The sequence below is a fragment of the Antechinus flavipes genome, chromosome 4, assembly GCF_016432865.1.
Source record: "Antechinus flavipes isolate AdamAnt ecotype Samford, QLD, Australia chromosome 4, AdamAnt_v2, whole genome shotgun sequence".
In the NCBI taxonomy this organism is placed as follows: domain Eukaryota; kingdom Metazoa; phylum Chordata; class Mammalia; order Dasyuromorphia; family Dasyuridae; genus Antechinus; species Antechinus flavipes.
Window position 1 is genome coordinate 482,515,304 of NC_067401.1, and position 20,829 is coordinate 482,536,132.

Genomic DNA, 20,829 nt, shown 5'->3' on the forward strand with positions numbered 1-20,829 from the left:
TTTCTACATGGATAAGTAGGCTGATTTCCTTTATTTATGGATCTCAGTGAAGGTGCCCTCTGATGTTCTGGGCATTGATACAATGAACACAATATCAACCAAAGAAAAGCACCTGGAGAACTACTGATGGGCTGATTGATTGGAATAATACCTCACCCCTTGGTTATCGTGCTACATTATTCTGAATGGATCTGTTAAATAACTCGCCTTATACTTGAGTGTGATCATTTTTAAATGCTTAGGTCCCTATTTTTCTGTGAACAAAATGAGATGAACTTTGCTTTGAAGAAAATAGCCAAGTTTTAATAGACTTTAATGACTAATTCATATTAAGAGGATCACAGCCCAGTTGTATCTTCTGAAGTGTTTTCCAAACAGGACTTTGCTCTATAATTTGGGCTTTGGCCACAATCATCCTGTACTGAATGTTGTCAGTATGTGGTTTGCCAGTGCTCTGGAGAAAGGAAAAAACACATATTATTTACCCAAATACTGAAGCATTATTATCAGGAGAAAAAAGTTGCGGCAGAAAACCTCCTGGTTATGGCTTACTAGATAAATGTAATGGGGAACAAGTAGAGGCAATGTCTCATTAATGGGGGGTATCCATTTCCCTGGAAATGAAACCTGCCTGATAGGAAAGAGCACTGGCTTTAGAGGGGACCCGACTTCAGAACAAGACACTGGCTTTGAATGAGTCACACGACCCCTGGCCGGGTGGGGGGTCCCATCCGGGGTCTCTTCCAGCTCTCTATCCGCGTTGGGGAAAGGCGCCTGGCGCCCAGGAGCAGGCGAACCGGTCTTTGCTGCCTCACTCCCAGTTTACGTTTGCTTTCTGGGTCGGGGGTCACTCGCGCCTTGTCTCTGGCTTCCACGTCTTGGTTACCTTCAAGCCTCCGCTTATAATAGCCAGGTGCTCCATTTACTTCCTAAGTGCTCCACTCCCCAGACCCCTTAACGAAATAAGCCACGCCTTCAGCACTCACGTGACTGCAGCTTTTCAGAATGGGGGGAAAAGGAGGGGGGGGGTTCTGCCAGGAGTCCCGTCTGGATTCCATTGGGTTCTGTGGGGCCCCAGGAGGAGGTGGGAGGCCTCGGCCTCCGGCACGTTCCTAAAGATGGACCTGCTGCTTACCTTGGCGATGGTGGTCATAAGTTTGACGGCGTCTAAGGGGTTGTGGACTGGGATGATGCGTAAATTATCACCCAGGAATCTGCAAAACAACTTCCGAGGGTTACTCGCCGCTAGCTGGTGCTGCTCTGAGGGGGGTGGGGGGGAAGCCGAGGGCCCGCGAGCCTTTCCAGAAGGTGAGAAGGGCGGGCCCGCGTGGCTGGCTTTTCCTCCTCCGGAGCTGCTCGCACCCTCTGCAGACAGGACTTGGCTGGAAATACCTGGAGCCCAGGGAGGGCTCGGGCGGCCGCAGGGCTGTGGCGCCGCCTCACCCAGCCGCCTTCTGCACAGGCCCCAGGAGGAGGACACGGGGACAGGAGGAGTTTATCCTCCGGGGAGTTTTCCTTAGAGAAGCAAACCTAAATGCTCCCGCCCCACGAAAAGCTCTGGGCGCGGGAGAGCGCTCCGGCCCCGCTGGGAAGCCGCGAGTCCTCGCGTTACCTCTGCTGGACCCGGTACATCAGCTCCCATTCCGCGGGGCCGTGGAGGGCGGCCGAGAGGGCCAAAAAGCTGTTCCGGTGGATCCTCCTGAACTTCTCAATCTGGGCCCAAAGGGCTTCCTCGGACGTCATCAAACAGTCCTGGGCGTCGAGCAGTAAAAACGCCACCCCTGAGAGGGGGAAACACACCGTAAGCCGCGGTTTGTTACAGCCAAAGTGCAGGCGCCCCAAAGTGCCCGGTCTCAAGGGCCCCGGTTCTGGAGCACTTGTCCCTAACAAAGCAATCTGGACCGTTCGAGGAAGCGCTGCTTTCTGGCCTAGTTGTCTCGGCCACGCCCCCTCGCGCCCGGTCCCAGGCTGGTGCCTGTAGCGCGGTGCCTCCTGGGAAAGAGACTTTGGACGTCTCCCTTTGAGGAATAATGTAAAGGTAGCTTGCTAGCGAGATCGCCTGGCTCTGTAATTATTTTGCCTTGTTAACTCAAAGCAAGAATTTCTCCACAATTTTTTTTAACTTAGCTAACTTTGCTTATCATTATGAAAAAATCTACCAACAAGAAGGGCTTGTAATCTTTGTATATGGAGTATGATTTTTCTACGATTTCTCACACATTGTACTGCACGATGACTTTATTTTCTGTTAATATATTTTATATCAACAAGAATCAGCTTATCAGCAAATATACCATACCAGAAAGAGAAAAAATAATGGATCCAGGTTCTACTGAATTTGAATAACGAACTTTGTGATTCTCATTTTTTAAGATAGCGGCAACTTCATGACTCTGCAAAAATGGAAAAAAAAATCAGAAATATGCATGCGTTCATTCCTCACTTTAAAAAAACATTTTTCATATTAATATCAATCCAAAATGAATCATAATAAAATGCACATTTTTATTTCTTAAATTAAAAAAGAACAGCAACAGTTTTTATTGATTTCTATGCACTTAAAAGTCTTTTATGTAGTGGTAATCAGATTATATGTTGGTTCTGCTTGTTTTGTAACTCTTAATATATCTTTTTAATTTTCTTGGCGTTTTTCATGGTTGTCATTTCTTTTCTTTTCTTTTTTTAATGGGGACAGAAGGTGGAGGAAAGGTCCAGACCTGCAATTTCATTGTTAACAAAAACTTCCATTATGGAAGTTCCCTCCACCAATGCAGATTTAAGTTAATTAAATCTCATTAAGTAAAATTAACTCATCCTTTACTGTCTTAAGAAAATTGGCTGGGTCATTGAAAGAGTAAGTGATTTGTCCTTGGTCACAGACCTTACTGGGGTCAGAAGACTCTTGAAAGTCTTACTCATTACATTCAGCCTCTCATCATTTTAAAATGTGGCACAATGAAATTCCATTACATTATTATGCCACGATTTATTTAGCCCTTCCTCAATACTACAACATGAAAACTGCTGCTAATCATTTTCACAATTACAAATAAAGCTAAAATGAATATTTTTACACAGGTTGGATTTTTACTCTTAATAACCCCAGAATACAAAAAAACTTTCAAAAAAGTTTCAGTGATTCTGAACAATATTGTAACTTGTCTTTCTCCATATCCCTACTGACATCAACTATTTCTTTTTTTAAACTTTTAGTTATTTGATAAACTTTAAATGGCACCACAAGTTTACTAAACAAGTATACTTCTGCTTATTAGAGTTTGGTCAATATGAAGAAATTATTAAAATTTTTGTTTTCTATGAGAATTTTGTATTCATGTTCTTTAATCATTCCTCCATTAGGGAGAAATCGTTAGTGTCAGCTCCTTATAAATTCCGCATGCTGATTTTTATTGGAAACACAAATAACTTCCTCTAAATTTTTGCACTTCTTTTTTTTCCCCTGAGGCAATTAGGGTTAAGTGACTTGCCCACGGTCATACAGCTAGGAAATGTTAAGTGTCTGAGGTCAGATTTGAGCTCAGGTCCTCCTGACTTCAGAGCTGGTGCTCTATCTACTGTGCCAGCTAGGTGTCCCTTCATTTTCTTTTTCTTTTTAATAGAATGACTTTATTTAAACTGGGAAAAACCCTTTACAAACAAATCCAACTATTTTAAATCTATTTCTTTCATTTTTCCAATTAATAATTTAGCAATGACAAAGGCCACTCATTTAGAAAAGATGCACGTGAAAAGGGAGGCCCTGGAGGAGTCTGGGAGTTCTCAGGGAATGGTTCTGGTTTCTCAGTGAAGCCTAAGACAAGGTTCTCAGCTGAGAGAAGGTGGAGAGGGGGCCAGGGGAGGTTTAACAAGGGAGGAGAACCCTGTGCTTGGGGAAGTGTGAAAGGATTTGCCCTAAATCAGGGAGGGTCCAGCTGAGGTTTCTGGCATAAATCAGTGGACCCAGGCAGCATCTGGTCAGGATTGTCTTGGACTCTGTTCAGTAGCAGATTAACATGATGGGAGGCGTGGATGGTGGGGATAACACCCACTGCGACTAGTGGCAGGGGGCGAGGGACTTGAGTGTACTGGGTAACATGGTCCTTCAAGGGGTCATAATGCAGGGGGAGGAGGGTTAGGTCTAGGAAAGAACTGAGGCTTCCATCAACCTCCACCATTGGATGGATTGCTCCCAATGAACTCACTGGAGGACAAGGACAAGAGTTACATGGCAGGAATAAGTACAAGCAGGTTGCAATTTGCATCACTGGAGAGAACATTCAAGTTACTGAAATCACAGATCCATAACAGCATCTAATTAAAATTCTTATAGTGTCTGGTATGAGGTACGAATGTAGACAACGCACTTCACTAAATTCTCATCATCCAGAATTTCCTCCAAATTTTGTTGAATTGCTTTATTCAGTGTTTTATGAGCTTGGTTTTATCAAATAGTGTAACTGATGAGGTTTAGGTTTTGGGGTTCTGGGAACCAAAATATGATGAGGTCTACATTTAGGGTTGTCAGGGAACCAAAATGAGATTAGGTTCCTGGTGGTGAGGGAGTTAAATGATGAGGTCTAGTGGCAGGTTGGGGTTCGGGGATCCCCTACACCCCCTTGGGATTCAGTGCATGGGTAGGGAGTTTTAGGGAACTCCCTTCTGGCAGCATAGAGATCCTTTGTGAAGGAATTTACAAACCTGAAAGCCTATATTGATAAAAGAGGTTTATTATAGGCATTGGAAAGTAAAGTTTCTAGTAGAGAAATCCTGACATAGAGGCATAAAGTCTCGTTAGGGAGATAGGTGAAGGTAAAGAGAGGATGGCACTGGAAGAGAATATCGTCCCAGCAGGCAGAGGTTTCCTTGGCAGAGCATGGCATGGCATCTTAGAACCTCTGCAAAGAGAGAGTTTTAGATTGGCTCTTTTACAAGCTGCAGCTACAAGCTGGGGGCTGCTTTGATGAGGCTGGGTCCATCTTGAGCTGAATTTGAATAGAATTGAATGAGTCTCTTTAATTCAATAAGAAGCTTAATCAGTAATGAGTGTTATCAATGAGGATGGTGCCCACCTCTCAGGATCTTTTACAGAGGCCAGGATTCAAAGAGAATCTGTCCTTCAACGAGTTTTAGAGAGTTTCGGGGTCCCTTCTTCATAATTGTGATTTCAGTTCTGGATCCTCTACTCAGTTTCACTGATTTATTTTATATTTGTAGATAAATTTGCTAATTACAGATTTATTCTTAGGTTCACAAGTTTCATTGGTTTTTGTTTCTAGTTTATCTTTATATTTTTCATTATTTTTTCATCTAAATTGTTCCTCTTTCATCTGATTCTGTTAAATAGCAATTTGGTGTTTTAAATTATATCGTGATAAAACTGCAAATTATCTTGGAAAATAATGACATTTGTATTATGTTGGTATACATAACTATGTGAAACAGCTATCATCATTTTTCTTTTATTTTAATAATTTTATAATTATTTTTGTCTCATCTTTTAGTAGGTAATAATATTCAAGTACTTGATAGACTTTTTCTACTATAAATGTTATTTGTGTTTCCATACCTCCTAAACTTCTAGTGATATATAAAAATGAAGATTGTTACATACTTATTATATTATATGTGTATATAATATATCCATATTATATCATTATGCAGTTACCCAACATCCCACCATTTTTCCAAATAAATTAATTATACTTCAATGAATCCATGATTCTCGTCAATGACCTTCTTCAACTATACAAATCACAACCCATTCATATTTTTGCATACTGTAAGATTCTTGTTAATTCTTCCCATAAATTCCCTATAGAGGAGCCACCTGATGGACTAGAAGCCTTATTCTAGGTCTATTAATATTTTGTGGGTACCACTGCATAAATTAGCTATCAGTTATCCCTCACTTTGATTATATGGTCACTACAACTTCTTCATCAACCAAGCTTCCAGAGGACGAAAAATGAAATAGGCCATCCATCTCTTGAAAGAGAGGTGATGCTCTCAAGTTCCAGAATGAGTTAATTGTAAAACAAAATTTTTAAGTTAAAAATACAGAGAAAAAAATGGAGATGAACAGAAAAATAAAAATAAATTTCCTAAACAACTATAGATACTGAAACAAGTGGGAATAGTTGCTCTCTCTGTTAGCTATGGACAAAAATGTAAAAACAAAACCAAAAAACACAGAACTAAGTAACATACAGCCCAGTGGGAGGTCCGTTGTGTCATCTTGGACAAGCAATAGCAAGAATAATGAATGGAGCTCACAATTGAGAAGGAGACTGATGCTGCTCTAGAGTATATTTGGAAAATTATGTAATGTCTTTTTAATGATTCCAACTAGTCCCTTGACACAAAACTCCATCTTATTAACAGCAATACTGATCTGAGTAATCACGGACTACCACAACTTCTGAAAAATAAAAACTGCCCTTGATTTAAAGGGTAATGGAGAAGCACATTCTGGATCCATGTAGACTCCAGAAAGTCACTTTCTTACCCTTGATCAAAAACAGTATAAAGCATTTCAGCACAAAATCCATGACAGAAAAGGAGGTGAGCTGTTTCCATAGTAATCACAAGGGATAACAGAGGGACAAATCAAGTGTTCACTGGTACCCCAAAATACTAAAAGATGAGAAAGGTCTTTAGCACAATGCGGGGCTCTGTTAAAGAAAACATATGGGGTAGATGTCAAGTCTTATAGGATGTATTGAGGTCAAGCTGCAATCTGTGCTACTGGATGGAGCTTCATTGAAATACTCATCCATCAACCTTAGCCAACAGCTAAAAGTACCCAAATAAAGTGTGAAGCTTTGACTGTTAGGGAAGTCACAAATACGTGAATTGTACAGCTAATGGCATTAACAAACTTGGATTGGAGTTTTTAAACCTATTTTTGTGTACAGACCTCTTTTACAGTCTGATGAAGACTATGGAGCTCTTCTCAGAATAATATTTAATAATTACAGAAAATTACCAAGGAAACAATTGTTGTTATTGTTCCAGCTAATGATTTTGAAGTCCACAGATCCCAGATTAAGAACTGTCTGGTCTAGACCTATGGTTATTTGAATAATTATGAATAATAGGGCTAACCATTTAAAAAGGCTATTTTAAAATTGATGTTGGAAATGGATAGCAGCTGGATGGTGCAGTGGGTGGAGTGCTAGACCTGGAGTCAGAAATGCAGTCTGGCCAAGTCACTTCACTCTGTTTGCCTCAGTTTCCTTATCTTTAAAGTGGGGTAATAATAGCATAGTAATAAAATAGATAATAGTAAAAGTAACAAATAGTAATAAAAAAGATAATAAAAGCATAATAATAGCATAGGTGTAAAGGCACAATTACTATCTAATGCTTTTATTATTAGTCCAGTCATACCTGAAGAGATGAGCTCATAATTATAGTTGTAATCCATTTTTCCTTTCCATTACTTTCTGTCATCTTTCTATGGATCTAGAGTCTATCCAAAGTACAGAAACCTGAAACAATTAAAGATAAAAGATAAAAGCATCTTTTGTCTAAATAATACTTGCCAAAAAGAGAGAGAGAGAGAGAAGAAGAAGAAGAAGAAGAAGAAGAAGAAGAAGAAGAAGAAGAAGAAGAAGAAGAAGAAGAAGAAGAAGAAGAAGAGAAGAAGAAGAAGAAGAAGAAGAAGAGATGGAGGAGGAGGAGGAGGAGGAGGAGGAGGAGGAGGAGGAGGAGGAGGAGGAGGAGGAGGAGGAGGAGGAGGAGGAGGAGGAGGAGGAGGAGGAGGAGGATGTTATGGGCCAGAACTTGAAGCAAGGTGCTAAGTCAATGGAATTGATAGAGACAATGGTTATTTAGCATGGTGCTTAACAGTTCTCTAGCTCAGTACATGTACTTAGTACTTACTATAGTTCTACAAGATTCACACCTATGATAAGAGACCACATAAACTCAGACAAACTCAGCCAGAATCAGAACTGGAAGACAGAGACCGTGGTGGTGGTCCTCCTGTCTCCCCCACAGAAGAGGCAGAGAAGACAAAGAACTGGCGGCAGGAGCTCAAGCTCTCAGAAGCAAGGAAGCGAGGTAGGCCTCTAAGAAAGCTAAGTGGGCCCCAGGAAAGGAGACAAGACTTGGAAAGAGACAATAAAGGATTTGGACTTTAACCCCTGGCTACTCTCTTGGTGATTACTGAACTGAATTGAAGGCTGCCTCCAGACCCCAAGAAAACCTCAACAGAGAACATTACATTTTAGAGAGAATATTACAGGAGAAGAAACAGCAGCAGCATTTTGTGGATGTTTCCTTCTGTTTAAATGCAAAACATTTAGGCTGGGTGTCAGGAAAAGCTTCCCAACAATCAGAGATGCCCCAAAGTGGAATGGGCTGCCTGGAGAGTGGGCAAGCTCCCCCTCGGAGGTCCTCAAGCAGGAGCTAAACAGCATGTGTTAGATACTATGGGAGTATTTCTTTTGTTTATGGGTTGAACGATTTCTCAAATTTCTGATCCTGTAAATGTGGCATGAAATATTTTTTATTGCCTTTGCAAACATTTAGAAGTCCATTTTTTATTCTACTCTCCAAGGAGTACATGTAAATTGTATATGCATTGACTAATAGGTTTTTTAAAAAATGTTTTCTGTTGTCTTTCACAATGCAAATGTCAACAGGATTATAGTTGGACAAAGACTACATACTCTTTCTACACATTTTCTCTTTCTACCCTCCTCCCTCATCACTGAAGAAACAAAAGGAAGCCATATTAGCAAAAGTCTATTTTGCATTTTCATCTTTTGTAGTCAATGCAACCCAAAACAAAACACCTTATGGCCAAATCTTTGGTGATTACTTTCACCACACTTAGCCGGACAGGGTCTTAGATGGCAGATGCATATCAAAACATATCAAAGGCCATCTTGGGTTGGTTGAACTTGCTGGAGTTTGTGATGCACTGGCAAAAGCTTTGAGAACCCAGGCAGTATAAGTCTTTCCATCATCCTTTGAGTCAATTAAAATATTTATTTTTTAGAGATGGTGGGTGGTCCATGATTTACCAGTAGAGTATTTTGTGTCAAGGAGTTGCTTGAATCCTTGAAATCATTCCACGATGAGACATCAGGATGGGTTTTTGGCCTTACTTAAAGATAAATAAGTATCTTAGATACCAGGAATTAAAAAAACAGTAACAACCTGTGAGCTACATAGAAATAAAACTTTACTAAGAGAGGTTGAGATCAGCATTCTATCTGTGACCCTGTCAAAGTGTTTTATTATACCTGAAAAGGAAAAAGCTTTGCAAATGTATTATAAGAACAACGTTCCACATTCATAGTCTAATGTAGGCATTTTATATTAAGTAGAGGCTCCCCGTCTGTCCTATTAGGATGATTTATTTACTTAAGTTAAATATAAAAGTACTGCCAAGAGGTATTGATTCAAATATTTTAAAACAGAATAGTGAAGAGGGCAATCACACCCATTTACCTGTGTGGCTGTCTATAATTCCTCTTTACTAGTCTAAGGCAGATATTAAAAACTTTGGATAGATTTTAGAACTAAAAGCTAATAGTCAGGATCTTGGATTCAAGATTTAGAAATCCTAGACTCTTAATTTATGCAGAATATCCAGATTCTAGGTCAGTGGAAACGGGTAACTCACAATATGACTGTCCAGGTCTTGAACAAGATTGAAAAAGACAAATTGCCTTGGATTGTACCTCTGAATAAGTATAATTTAATGATTGAGAATAAGACTATATAGAGACATAGACATAGCCCAACCAAAAAATAATTAATAAATTTAGCAGGGTGCCTGGCACATAAGGTACTAATAAATGTTAGATGATTGATTGAAAAAGTAAGCTATGAAAAACAGACAAGCTAGATTGGAAATAGAAGCAATATATATTGGAAATAGAAGCAATATATACATATATATGTGTGTGTGTGTGTGTGTGTGTGTGTGTGTATACACATATATATACATATATACATGTATGTATATACATATATACATATACATATATGTGTGTGTGTGTGTGTGTGTGTATGTGTATATATATATCTCAAGGTAAGGTAAATAGGCCCAAAAAGATTCCTGTTGCACTGTCAGCTCTGGCTTTATGCGGCTCCCCCAAAGTCTTCCAATGGGCCCAGGCGCGCAATGGCTCCGAGTCTCAGCAACGTGGAAATTCTGCCCAAGAAACCCAGGAAGAAAGAGAAGCCCCCCAGCCCCCGTTCTGAGTGCTGAACTGGAGAGAAAAAGTGGGACTCCAAGGCACCGCGTGGGCCGTGGCAGCTTCACCTTCTGGGAAACTGCGGATGAAAGACTCGCTTTTCACGCTCCCCTCAAGCTACGGCTTTTCCTGAATTCCGGCACTAATTTCCAGACCATAACCTGTCCTAAATGGGAGCAGTTGCTTTTGATTGTTTTTCATCAGAAAACGCTAAAAGGGAAGCACTAAACCCAAAGCGGGGAGCACTAAACCCAAAGCGGGGAGCACTAAACCCAAAGCGGGGAGCACTAAGCAGCAGGGCTGGGAGCGGGACCGCGTCCTATTCCCGTCGCCCCGAGAACTCTCGCAGGAGGAACTTCCTCTGCCCATTTAGGTCATCCCGGCCTCCAGCGTCTGAGTCCCCCGGGGCTGTGGCGGAAGCGGGGCCCACCAACCAGCACGTGCTGGGGGGGAGGGGAGGAGGGCTGTCACCGCCTCGAAAACCGCAGCCGAGAACGTCCAGGTTCTCCTGGATTTCCCCTTCTTTTGTTAAATAGTTCGCGGTGACTTCTTCATCGAGGTCAGCCGGCACTCCTGGCGAGTTTGCGGGCCTCGGGCTTAGATCCACGGCGATCCTGGGACGGCGGGCCTCGAATCCGGGTCACCGAGGCTCCGGCCCGGCCCTCAATGGGCACCCCGTGCCTTCTGGATGTCCCGGGCCCGTAGCTGGGTGGAAGGGACCTAGAACCCGGCCAGCCCCCGCCTCTCGTTTAACGGGTAAGAAAAAAGAGGTTCTGGAAGGGAGGTGCTTTGTGCAGGGCAGGACGTCTGGGTCGGGACTGGGCCCGGATCTTTCAGCCTTTGCCCCACTTTGCCTCCCATCTCCCTCCTCTCTGAGCCAGAAGTCCGCGTCCTGACGGACAATCAGGTTCCGCACGGACCAAGAGGATGTATGTAACCCCAAGGAGGCGCAAGGTCCTGGCTCACCTTCTCCCAGCGGCTGCTCTTCCCCATTTAACCTTCACGAATATCTAGGGAGGACCTCGGCAATAAAGCCGACTTTAAATGCCAAGCCTCCCCAGCCCAGTGGGATTTCTTTGGTAGAACGCTGCCCACCTCCACCCCTTCCCCGCAACAAATGGGTGAAATAAAAGTTGCAGAGGATTTTCTATCCCTAAACAGATGCTTGTCTGGGACAGCAGCCTGATTTAATTTTATTTGTTCAATTAACAAAAATATTTTTTCTTTCCCTCCCACCTCCCAGTGGAAAAAGAAAACAACTCATAATAAATGTGTGTAGCCAACAAAACGGTTCCCACAGTGGCCAGGCCCAGAACACTTCCACATCGGGCACTGAGTCCCTCATTTCTCTCTGAAGAGCTAGGCCCCTGCTTCCCTCACTGGCCCTGGAACCAGACTTTGAGTCAGCTCCAAACACAGGCAGTAAAGTAAAATTTTTCTGGCTCCGAGGGGCTCCATTCAGCCGCCTTAGCTGGGCTGGGCGGCCTGCAGCCTTGGCCAGGGCCTACAGCAGTGCCCGTCAGAGGGGGCTTCAGCCGGGGCTGGGAAGCAGATGAAGCCCAGCAGCTGTTAGGGAAAAAGCCCACGACCACCAAACTGGGAGCCGCCTCACAGCAGCCATGAAGCCCAGGAGTGCGCAGGGACCCCCTCCAGGCAAGAGATGGCAGATAGGACTTGTCTGAGGAGGAAGAGGAAAAGGAGGAGGACACAGCCTTCAGCAAAGTCAAGACTGGGGTATGGCAGGGTATGGGCGCCACTCTGGCACCCTGGGGCTCTCCCTCTGCGGGGGTCCTCCACATGTCCTAGCCACCCACGTGTGGGGCCCTCCTCCACTGGCAGCAGGGAAGAATGCACCCCCATGTTTGTAGGGAGCCATCTTGTCTCATCTCTTTATTAGCTACTCTGTGTGACGAAATGTCTTGTGTTTTAACCAAACTTAAAAGTGAACACGATAGCAGGGAACCCTGAGCTAGGGTTTTTGGTAGTTCCTAAGCTGCTGAATCTGGGGTTTGGTGAACTGAACCTGGGGTAGCTTTTCTGGGTGCTAGTGAGTGAAAGGTTCAACCAGGTAATCTCATTTAAACCCTTACAATTCAGCAGCCTTATGAGATATTGGCTCCATTTTACAAGTGAGGACATTGCAGTTCAGCCTGATTAAATGACTTTTCCGTGGCCATATGGCCACCACCAGAGAGGAACAGAAATTCAATTCAAATCAGCAAACATTTATGAAGCACCTACTATGTGCCAGCCTCTCCTGACTCCCCACTGTTTTCACTACAACATGTACTCACCTGTTCTTCTTACCTTTCCCCCAACAACACTTAGTCTATGTGTGCGATGTGTGTGAATGTTACATAAGAGTTGTTATTGAGGATGAAGATAACGTTTGTTCTTATGGACACCAAGTATGTCTGGCAGTAGTTAAGAGGTATTAGAATACTCCAAGCACTGAAGAGCCAGTTCCTAACCTGCCCCGCCCCCCCCTCCCGCTCCTGCAGGAAGCCACAGGACACCAAACGAGCATTAGTACAAGGTAGTTCCAACATGTGACCATGGATGTTCCTTTGGATCACACCTCCAAATGTCCGAGAATGTTTTCATTTATTTGTACTTCCAGGGGCACTGGTAACTCCTCAGACTTTCTGGTTTGGGGCTTTATTTCTTTGGGGAGCCGAGTCACAGGTGACTGTTCTGATAAAAGCAAGTACCAGAGGAAAACCAACCAAGAAACGAAGGTGGAGGTGTCCAATCTGGTGCCAAAGTTGGAGTTGTTCAATCGTTTTGTTGGGTCTGTCTCTTCATGATCCCATGGACCAGAGTGTGGCAGGTCTTTCTATCTGCCACCATCGCTGGAAGTCCGACCAAGTGTGCAAGTATTGAGTTTGAGAATGTCAGCAGACACACGTCCCATTAGTTATTTAAGGATAAAATATTACTTTTTTCTAAGTTGTCAAGACATAAATACTAAGTTGATCGCCCAGGTAGGGGCCTGGGGACCACGCTGTGCAGGGCTGGGTTTTCTCTCTCTGACAGTCAATGCCATGCAGAGGCAGTCACCCCAGGAGAGATGGAAGGTCTCTGAAGCACCCCATGGCCTGGCAGCTGATCTTTTTCATTCACCTTCCCACACCATCCAAGTCACTCCTGTATTCTTTTGTTTCCCCTTATCTCTTCCATATTCCTTTGATCTGCCCAAATATGCTGCTCTTTTCCTCAAGCTTCTGTGAGTTCCATCTCAACAATGTTTTGTAGGTTTATATTTTTATCATCTTTTATAAGGCTAATATCTGCTCAACTATTTTTAGTGTGTGTTTTTTTTTTAAATATACACTCTCAACTCTCACAGCCTTATGAAGGTAGATAATTCAGGGTTATTCTCATTTTACAGATTAAGAAACTGAGGCTGGAGGAAGTTAATTGACTTTCCTATATGTCTAAGTGTCCTCAGAGCCCCTTGAGTTCCAAATCCCACCATTCATTACCAGTCTCCATCTCTGACTTTTCGCAGAAAAGAAGCAGAAGGACTGAGCTCACCTTAGGAAAGCTGTTTCCATGGTATTTTTCAGGAAGTTATAATAAACTCTACTTGAAATCTCAAGAGTTTTTCCTATTTCTGGATTAAAGGAGGTAATGAGGTTTTTAACCAAGAGGTTAAAAGTTGCTGGAGGATTTTTTTTTTTTTCTATTAACATCAATTGATCAAATCTCTGAAGATGCTCTTATCTCTACACAGTAAAGGGAAGTAGTCTTGGAAGACTGCTGTAGAGAAATAAAAGTAACTATGGTATACACAGCCCTCTTAAAGGTTTTAAAAGAGAGAAAGACTCCAAGATTTTTAAATCTCAGAAACCATGTCGTCCTTGTACAACAGCCCACGACTTTGGGTCAGCAGGGAAGCCCAGGGGCTCCGCTCTACAGGACCTCTGCAGCATGCCCTGTCCTGGTCCAAGTGCTCTACCACCAAGGGTTCACTGCTGCCATGGAAACAGAGATGAGCTCCAGGCAGCTGATCTCAAGCAGGAATTACTAAAGTAATCACTGAACAAAGTGAAAAATCGCTTCAACGCTTTCCCTGAAATATCACGCACCAGAGGGTCACAATATTTTCTATTTGCCATTCATCTTCCAACAAGAGAACTGGCTAACATTGAATCAAGCAGAATAACCCACAAAGTGGAGACTGACTTTCTTTCCCAGGTCTGGGTTCCACTTTTGTGGGTCTTCATCTTTCATTACTGACGACCGGAACCCTTCAGAACTAAGTGGAAGGTCTGAGGAATTGCCATCTTAGCATTGCTAAGGAATTGCTAAGACCTTTGATGACAAATCTCTGTGAACTTAGCTAAGATGGTCCTCAGCCACAGCATCCCCCCCCCCAAACCCCACCTGAGGAAAGTTCCCTAAGATCTCTGGGCCTCTAGTCAGTTTTGGGGGTGGTTGGAGCTATTCTCAGCTCTTCCCTCTCCCTCACTTCCCCCATTCCCATGTGGGCTCACATCCCTGCTCTTACTCCATTCACACAGCAGCCATCGCCCTTTCCATCAGCCCCTAATCCTCAGTTCTCCCTCCTCCAAGCAACCCTCCACATTCATACACTTGTCCTGGACTAAACCCATCTTCCCAGAGCCCAGGCCTGACCTCATCACCACCTGGAGCTCACAGGAGCCCACGGGAGCCCATGGGAGCCCACAAGTGCCTGCAGAAGCCTAAAGGAGCCCCCAGAAGCCCACAGGTGCCCACCAGAGCCCACAGGTGCCCACCAGAGCCCACAGGAGCCCACAACAGCTCACAAGAAGCCCATGGGAGCCCACAGGAGCCCACGGGAGCCTGCAGAAGCCTAAAGGAGCCCACAAAAGCCCACAGGAGCCCACAGAAGCCCATGGGTACCCAGGGAAGCCCATAACAGCTCACAGAAGCCCATGGGAGCTCACAGGAGCCCACGGGAGCCCACAGAGACATGACTGTCTCATGTTCATGTCAGGCTCCAGCTAGAGAGACAGACTTGTTTTCCATCCCCTCCATAGAACAGGTATCCCACCTTGGGTCCCTTCTATCTAAGGCCTGGACATCCCCTTCTCACCTGTGTCAGGTACGTGCTGTTCTTTAGGGTTCAACTTCAGGGACAACTTCCTATGGAAAGTCCACCCTGCTCTCCCTGTCACTTTGTATCTACTTTGTTTCATTTTATGTGTGCCTGTTGTTTTTCTCCAACAGAGAGGAGGGAAGGTTCCTTTTTTCTTTGTATTGACAGTGTAGCCACAGGCCCTGGGACATAATAAGTCTTCACTTATTATTCACAAGTGCTTGTTCCATGAATGAACAGAATGACCTATTTTCTGTTTAAGAGAAGCTGTAAGAAATGAGGAAAAGCAGCCTCTGGACTTGGCTAATCCCTTCATGGAGGGGCTACACCATCCATTGCTCAGACCTAGCTTAAGAAACTGTCTGAAAGGAAAGGAGAAGGGCTAATGCTCAGAATGCAAATCCTCCAGAATTCGCATGAGAATTACCAAGGAAACCAAGTACATGGAAATCCAAAGGCCAAAATATATTTTTAAAATTTATTTAATATTTTTATTTTTCTCCCACTACATTTAAAACAACTTTTTACCTTTGTTTTTAAAAGTTTGAGTTCTAGATTTTCTTTTTTATTCCTACCCCCAAGTCCCATTAAGAAAGCACATGTGAAATTAAGCAAAACATTTCCATAAAAACATAGATCTCCCCCATAAAAAAAAGAAAAATAAAGTAAAAAAAGAGATACAGGGACACAAAGACAGAGACAGACATAGAGAGAAAAAGAGAGAAAATTTTCAATCTATACTTAGTCACAATCACTTCTTTCTCTGGGTATGGATAGGATTTTTCATTCTAAGTCATTCAGAATAGTCATGGATCATTGTGTTGCTGAGAATAGCAAAGCCATTCACAGCTAATTATTCTAGAACATTGATATTACTTTGTGTATAGTATATTTTATTTTCCTTGAGTTTATGGAGGACAGTCCAGGTTTTTCTGAGAATATCCTCTTCATTAAACCCCCAAGAATAATATACTATCATAATCACATACCACAATATTTAGCCATTCCCCAATCGAAGGGCCTTTCCTCAGTGTCCAATTTTTATTTTTTGCTCTGAGAAGAGAGCTGCTATAAATATCTTTGTTCATATAGATCCTTTTCTTTCTTTCTTTCTTTTTTTTTAAATCTCTTTTGGTATTCATGCCCAGTAGTGATATTGTTAGGTCAAAGAATATACATGATTTTATAGCCCTTTGGGCACACATCATATCTTTTGATCATTTATCCAATTGGGGCATGGCTCTTATTTTTTCTAAATTTGACTCAATTCTCTTTATGTTTGAGAAATCAGGCCTTATCTGAGAAATTTGCTTCAAAATTCTTTTTACAATTACTATTGCTAATTATATTTCCCCCTATTTACTCTCTCCTTTCCCCCTGTCTCTCCTCAAAATGTTTTGCTACTGATCACTTCTTCCCCCAATATGTCCTTTCTTCTATCACTCTCCCCCTCTTCCAGTATCCCATTTCCCTTCTACTTAACTGTAGGGTAAAATAGATTTCTATATGCATATTGAATATATATGTTATTTCTTCTTTGAACCAATTCTGATGAAAGTAAGATTCACTCCCCCCATTTCCCTCCATTGTAAGTCTTTCTTGCTTCTTCTTATGATAGATGATTTACACCATTCCACTTCTTTTCCCTTTCTCCTAGTACATTCCTTTCTTATTCCTTAATTTCATTTTTTAAAAATATTATCCCTTCATATTTAACTCACACACTTCTTCACTCTATCTACATATTTATAATCCATCTAATTGCCATAATAATGAGAAAGTTGTAATGAGTTACGAGTATCATCCTCCCAAGTAGGATTGTAAACAAAGTCCCTCATGATATCACTTTCCTGATTACTTCTTTATGCTTTTCTTGAATCCCCTATTTGAAAATCATTTTTCCTATTCAGCTCTGATCTTTTTATCATGAATGCTTAAAAATCCTCTATTTCATTGAATTTATACCTTTCCCCCTGAAGGATTATACTCAGTTTTTCTGCATAGGTGACTCTTGGTTGTAATCTTAGCTCCATTGCTCTCTGGAATATCATGACTATACACACACACACACACACACACACACATACACACATATATCTATATGTAATATATGTTATGTATATCATGTATGTTATATATAATATATATAACGTCAGTATCACTATTTCAAGCCCTCTGGTCCTTTAATGTAGAAACTGCGAAATCTTGTTGTTAATCTGACCGTGGCTCCACTATATTTGAATTGTTTCTTTCTGGATGCTTACAATATTTTCTCCTTGACTTGAGAGTTTTGGAATTTGGCTATAATATTTCTGGGAATTTTCACTTGGGACTTTCTTTCAGGAGATGATCAATGGATTCTTTCCATTTCTATGTTACCCTTTGGTTCTAGACTATCAGGACAGTTTTTCTTCATAATTTCTTGAAAGATGATGTCCAGGCTCTTTTTTTGATCATGACCTTTCAGATAGAACCAAGAATTTTTAAATTATCTCTCCTGGATCTATTTTCTAGGTCGGATTGTTTTTTCAATGAGATATTTCACATTTTTCCTTTTTTTTTTTTTTCATTCTTGCTTTATTGTATCTTGATTTCTCATAAAGCCATTAGCTTCCATTTACTCAATTCTAACTTTTAAGGAATTATTTTCCTCAGTGAGCTTCTGTACATTCTTTCCCATTTGGCCAATTTTTCTTTTTAAGGCATTCTTTTCCTCGTTAGATTGATATATTTTCTCTTGCACCATTCTCAATTCTCTTTCTAAGTTTTCCTCTATTTTTCTTACTTGATTTTCCAAATCTCTTTTGATCTCTTCCACAGCCTAACACCAATTCTTATCTTTCTTGGCAGCTTTGGATGTAGGAATTTTGACTTTCTTATCACCTTCTGAGTGTGTGTTTTGGTCTTCCTTATCACCATAGTAGCTTTTTATAGTCAGAATATTTTTCTGACATCTGCTCATTTTCTCACCTATTCCTTGGCTTTTAACTCTTTGTTAAAGCAGGGTCTGTTTCCAGGGTGGAGGGTGCACTGTCCCAGACTTCCGGGGTTTTGTGGAGCTGTTTTCAGTGATCCTTCTAGGGACCTGACCACATGCACTCTTTTCTGCCCTGAAACTATTAGGAGTGTCCCTGCCCCACTGTCATGCGCTAAAAACACAGAGTCCTTCCTCATTCTAGCAGAGAGACCTGCTGGGAGCTGAGGCTTCTGGAAGCAGCTGTGGCCACCCCTGCCCACGTCCACTCCTGATTCGCTGCCTTCCCAAGGCCCTCTCCCCTGCTGACCTCCTGAGCCGTCTTTGGTGTCTCTGAGCAGAGGTCTGGAAGCCGCCAGCACGGCCGCTGATTCGGAGATTTGGAGCCAGGGCTGTACAGGGACGGCTTGCACTGAGACTGCCATTCCACTGGGGTGCCACAGACCTTTCCTGCTGATCTTTTCAGTAGTTTCTGGCTGGAAAATTGTTAGACTTTTTGTGCATTCTTGTGGTGTGGAATTAACTGAGTCTTCACTCGGAAGAATATAGCCTTAAACTATACTTGAGATTTTATAATAACAAATAGAACTATAGCTAAAAAAGTGGCAGGTGATTGTCCTCTCCTGTTTCCCACCATCTCTTAATTAGCATTTAAGTACCTCTTTATTCTCTTATTTCTGGGTTAGATTTCCACAATTAGAATGTAAGCCTGGACTCCCCCAAACAACGGGAGAAAAGTCCAGCTTGGGGGGATGGGGACTTCTGCATTCAGGCTATTTAATCTTGGATTTTGCAGTTTTTACTTTACACTCCTTTTACTGACAAACACCTTGTCATATGGGAGATGCCCTTTCTAGCAAAACCCCTTTTTGTTTTTTCTTCTTCTGAGGATCTCTGATTGGTCGATTGTGGTCGATACTGTCCCACACATGATGCTCTGTTTGTATAGAGTCATTATTTAAAAGAATTTGGAGCAGTTTGGGGGAGAGCTTGGCAAGTTTCCACCTTTATTCCCAACATCTTAATCTTTTTCTGCATCATAGACCCTTTATGCAAACTGGTGAATCCTGCAGGTGCCTTTTCAGAATAATATTTTAAATGCATGAAGTGAAATACATAGCACTATAAAGGAAACCTTAGATTCCGAAACATGATTCTCTCTGCTAGTCTATCTCTTTGTCTCTCCAAAATATTTCTTAAAATGCTCTTCTAAAATTCATACAAATGTTAGTGATTTGTTATTATTATTAAAATATATAAGGTGACAAAGGAACCCAATGACACTGAAAATAGGTGATCAAAATATTTTTGAAGATACTTTTAAAAGTTGAATGCTTATTATATTATTGTTAAAATACAAACGTTTATAAAGCAAACTAATTACACTGAAATTAGTAAAAAAAATTAAAATGCTTTTTAAAAGAATATAAATGGCTGTGTGACCCTGGGCAAGTCACTTAACACCGATTGCCTCAGTAAAAAAAAAATATATATATATATGTGAATGTTATTTTTCATTATTGTTTAAAACTATGTAGTAATATCAAGGAAACCAATTCCATTTAAATAGTGATGAAAATATTTTCTAAACTTCTTTTAAGTTGTAAACATGCTAGCATTATTTAGTTACAAAGAATTATTATTCTAGGATTCCAAATGGAAACCAACAGCACTGACAAGCAGAAAAGGCAACTCCATGCCCGGGGCTGGGGGTGCCCCTCCCTCCCCCACTCCCGCCTTAATTAGACTCACTTACTTCCGAGGAGTCACGTGGGTGGTGACGCCTTCTCCAGCCCCACTTTGCTCTCTGGGAAAAAGAGAGTGGTCCAGGCTCCAGAAAACCGCTTACTAACAGTCCTCCAGGTGATTATTTGCCCGTCTCTTCCCTCCTTCCTCACCCTTTAGGTCTCCAGAAGCTTCCAGAACACTGAGAGAGGCAGCAGCCCCTGGAAGTGGAGGGTGGGGGAGGAGAGAGACCGGAAGGGGAGGGGCTTCTACCCACGTGCAGGGTGGGGGAGGAGGAAACAGAAGAGGAACCCGCGAAGTGGGGAAGGGAGAGAGGAACCGGATGGGAGAGAGGATGGGGGTGGGGGAAGAGGGGGAAAAACGACAGAGCCAGAGACGGAGAGACAGACAGAGGTACAGAGGGAGACAGAGACAGAGACATGGAGAGTGAGAGACAGAGAGAGAGACAGAGACAGAGACAGAGAAACAGAGACAAAGACAGGCAGAGAGACAGAGAGAGGAGACAGAGACAGAGACATGGAGAGTGAGAGACAGAGAGAGACAGAGACAGAGACAGAGACATGGAGAGTGAGAGACAGAGAGAGAGACAGAGACAGAGACATGGAGAGTGAGAGACAGAGAGAGGGAGACAGAGACAGAAACAGACATAGAGAGACAGAGAGAGTGAGAGACAGACAGAGACAGACATAATCCGGCAGAGAGACAGAGGGAGACAGAGACAGAGACATGGAGAGTGAGAGACAGAGAGAGGGAGAGACAGAGAGACAGAGACAGAGACATGGAGAGTGAGAGACAGAGACAGAAACAGA

The 20,829-nt window shown here is 42.3% G+C and overlaps 1 protein-coding gene across 1 annotated transcript; it reads right to left on the reverse strand.

Moving 5' to 3' along the window:
• Positions 1 to 276: 276 nt before the first annotated feature.
• On the reverse strand, positions 277 to 20,118 carry C4H1orf146 (chromosome 4 C1orf146 homolog). The gene is made up of 6 exons (XM_052000005.1): positions 20,031 to 20,118; positions 7,390 to 7,490; positions 2,300 to 2,393; positions 1,613 to 1,781; positions 1,136 to 1,214; positions 277 to 454 (listed from the first exon to the last, which is right to left on the reverse strand). The coding sequence occupies exons 2-6, from the start codon at positions 7,450 to 7,452 to the stop codon at positions 320 to 322; spliced, it is 540 nt and encodes a 179-aa protein (XP_051855965.1). The 5' UTR covers positions 7,453 to 7,490; positions 20,031 to 20,118; the 3' UTR covers positions 277 to 319.
• Positions 20,119 to 20,829: the final 711 nt, after the last annotated feature.

Excerpts from the sequence above, each read along its gene's own strand:
- C4H1orf146 (XM_052000005.1), bottom strand. The coding sequence starts at position 7,452 with ATGACAGAAAGTAATGGAAAGGAAAAATGGATTACAACTATAATTATG. Across the intron at positions 1,215-1,612 it reads ATGTACCGGGTCCAGCAGAG|ATTCCTGGGTGATAATTTAC; the intron begins GTAACGCGAGGA and ends GTTGTTTTGCAG. Across the intron at positions 455-1,135 it reads TTATGACCACCATCGCCAAG|AGCACTGGCAAACCACATAC; the intron begins GTAAGCAGCAGG and ends TCCTTTCTCCAG.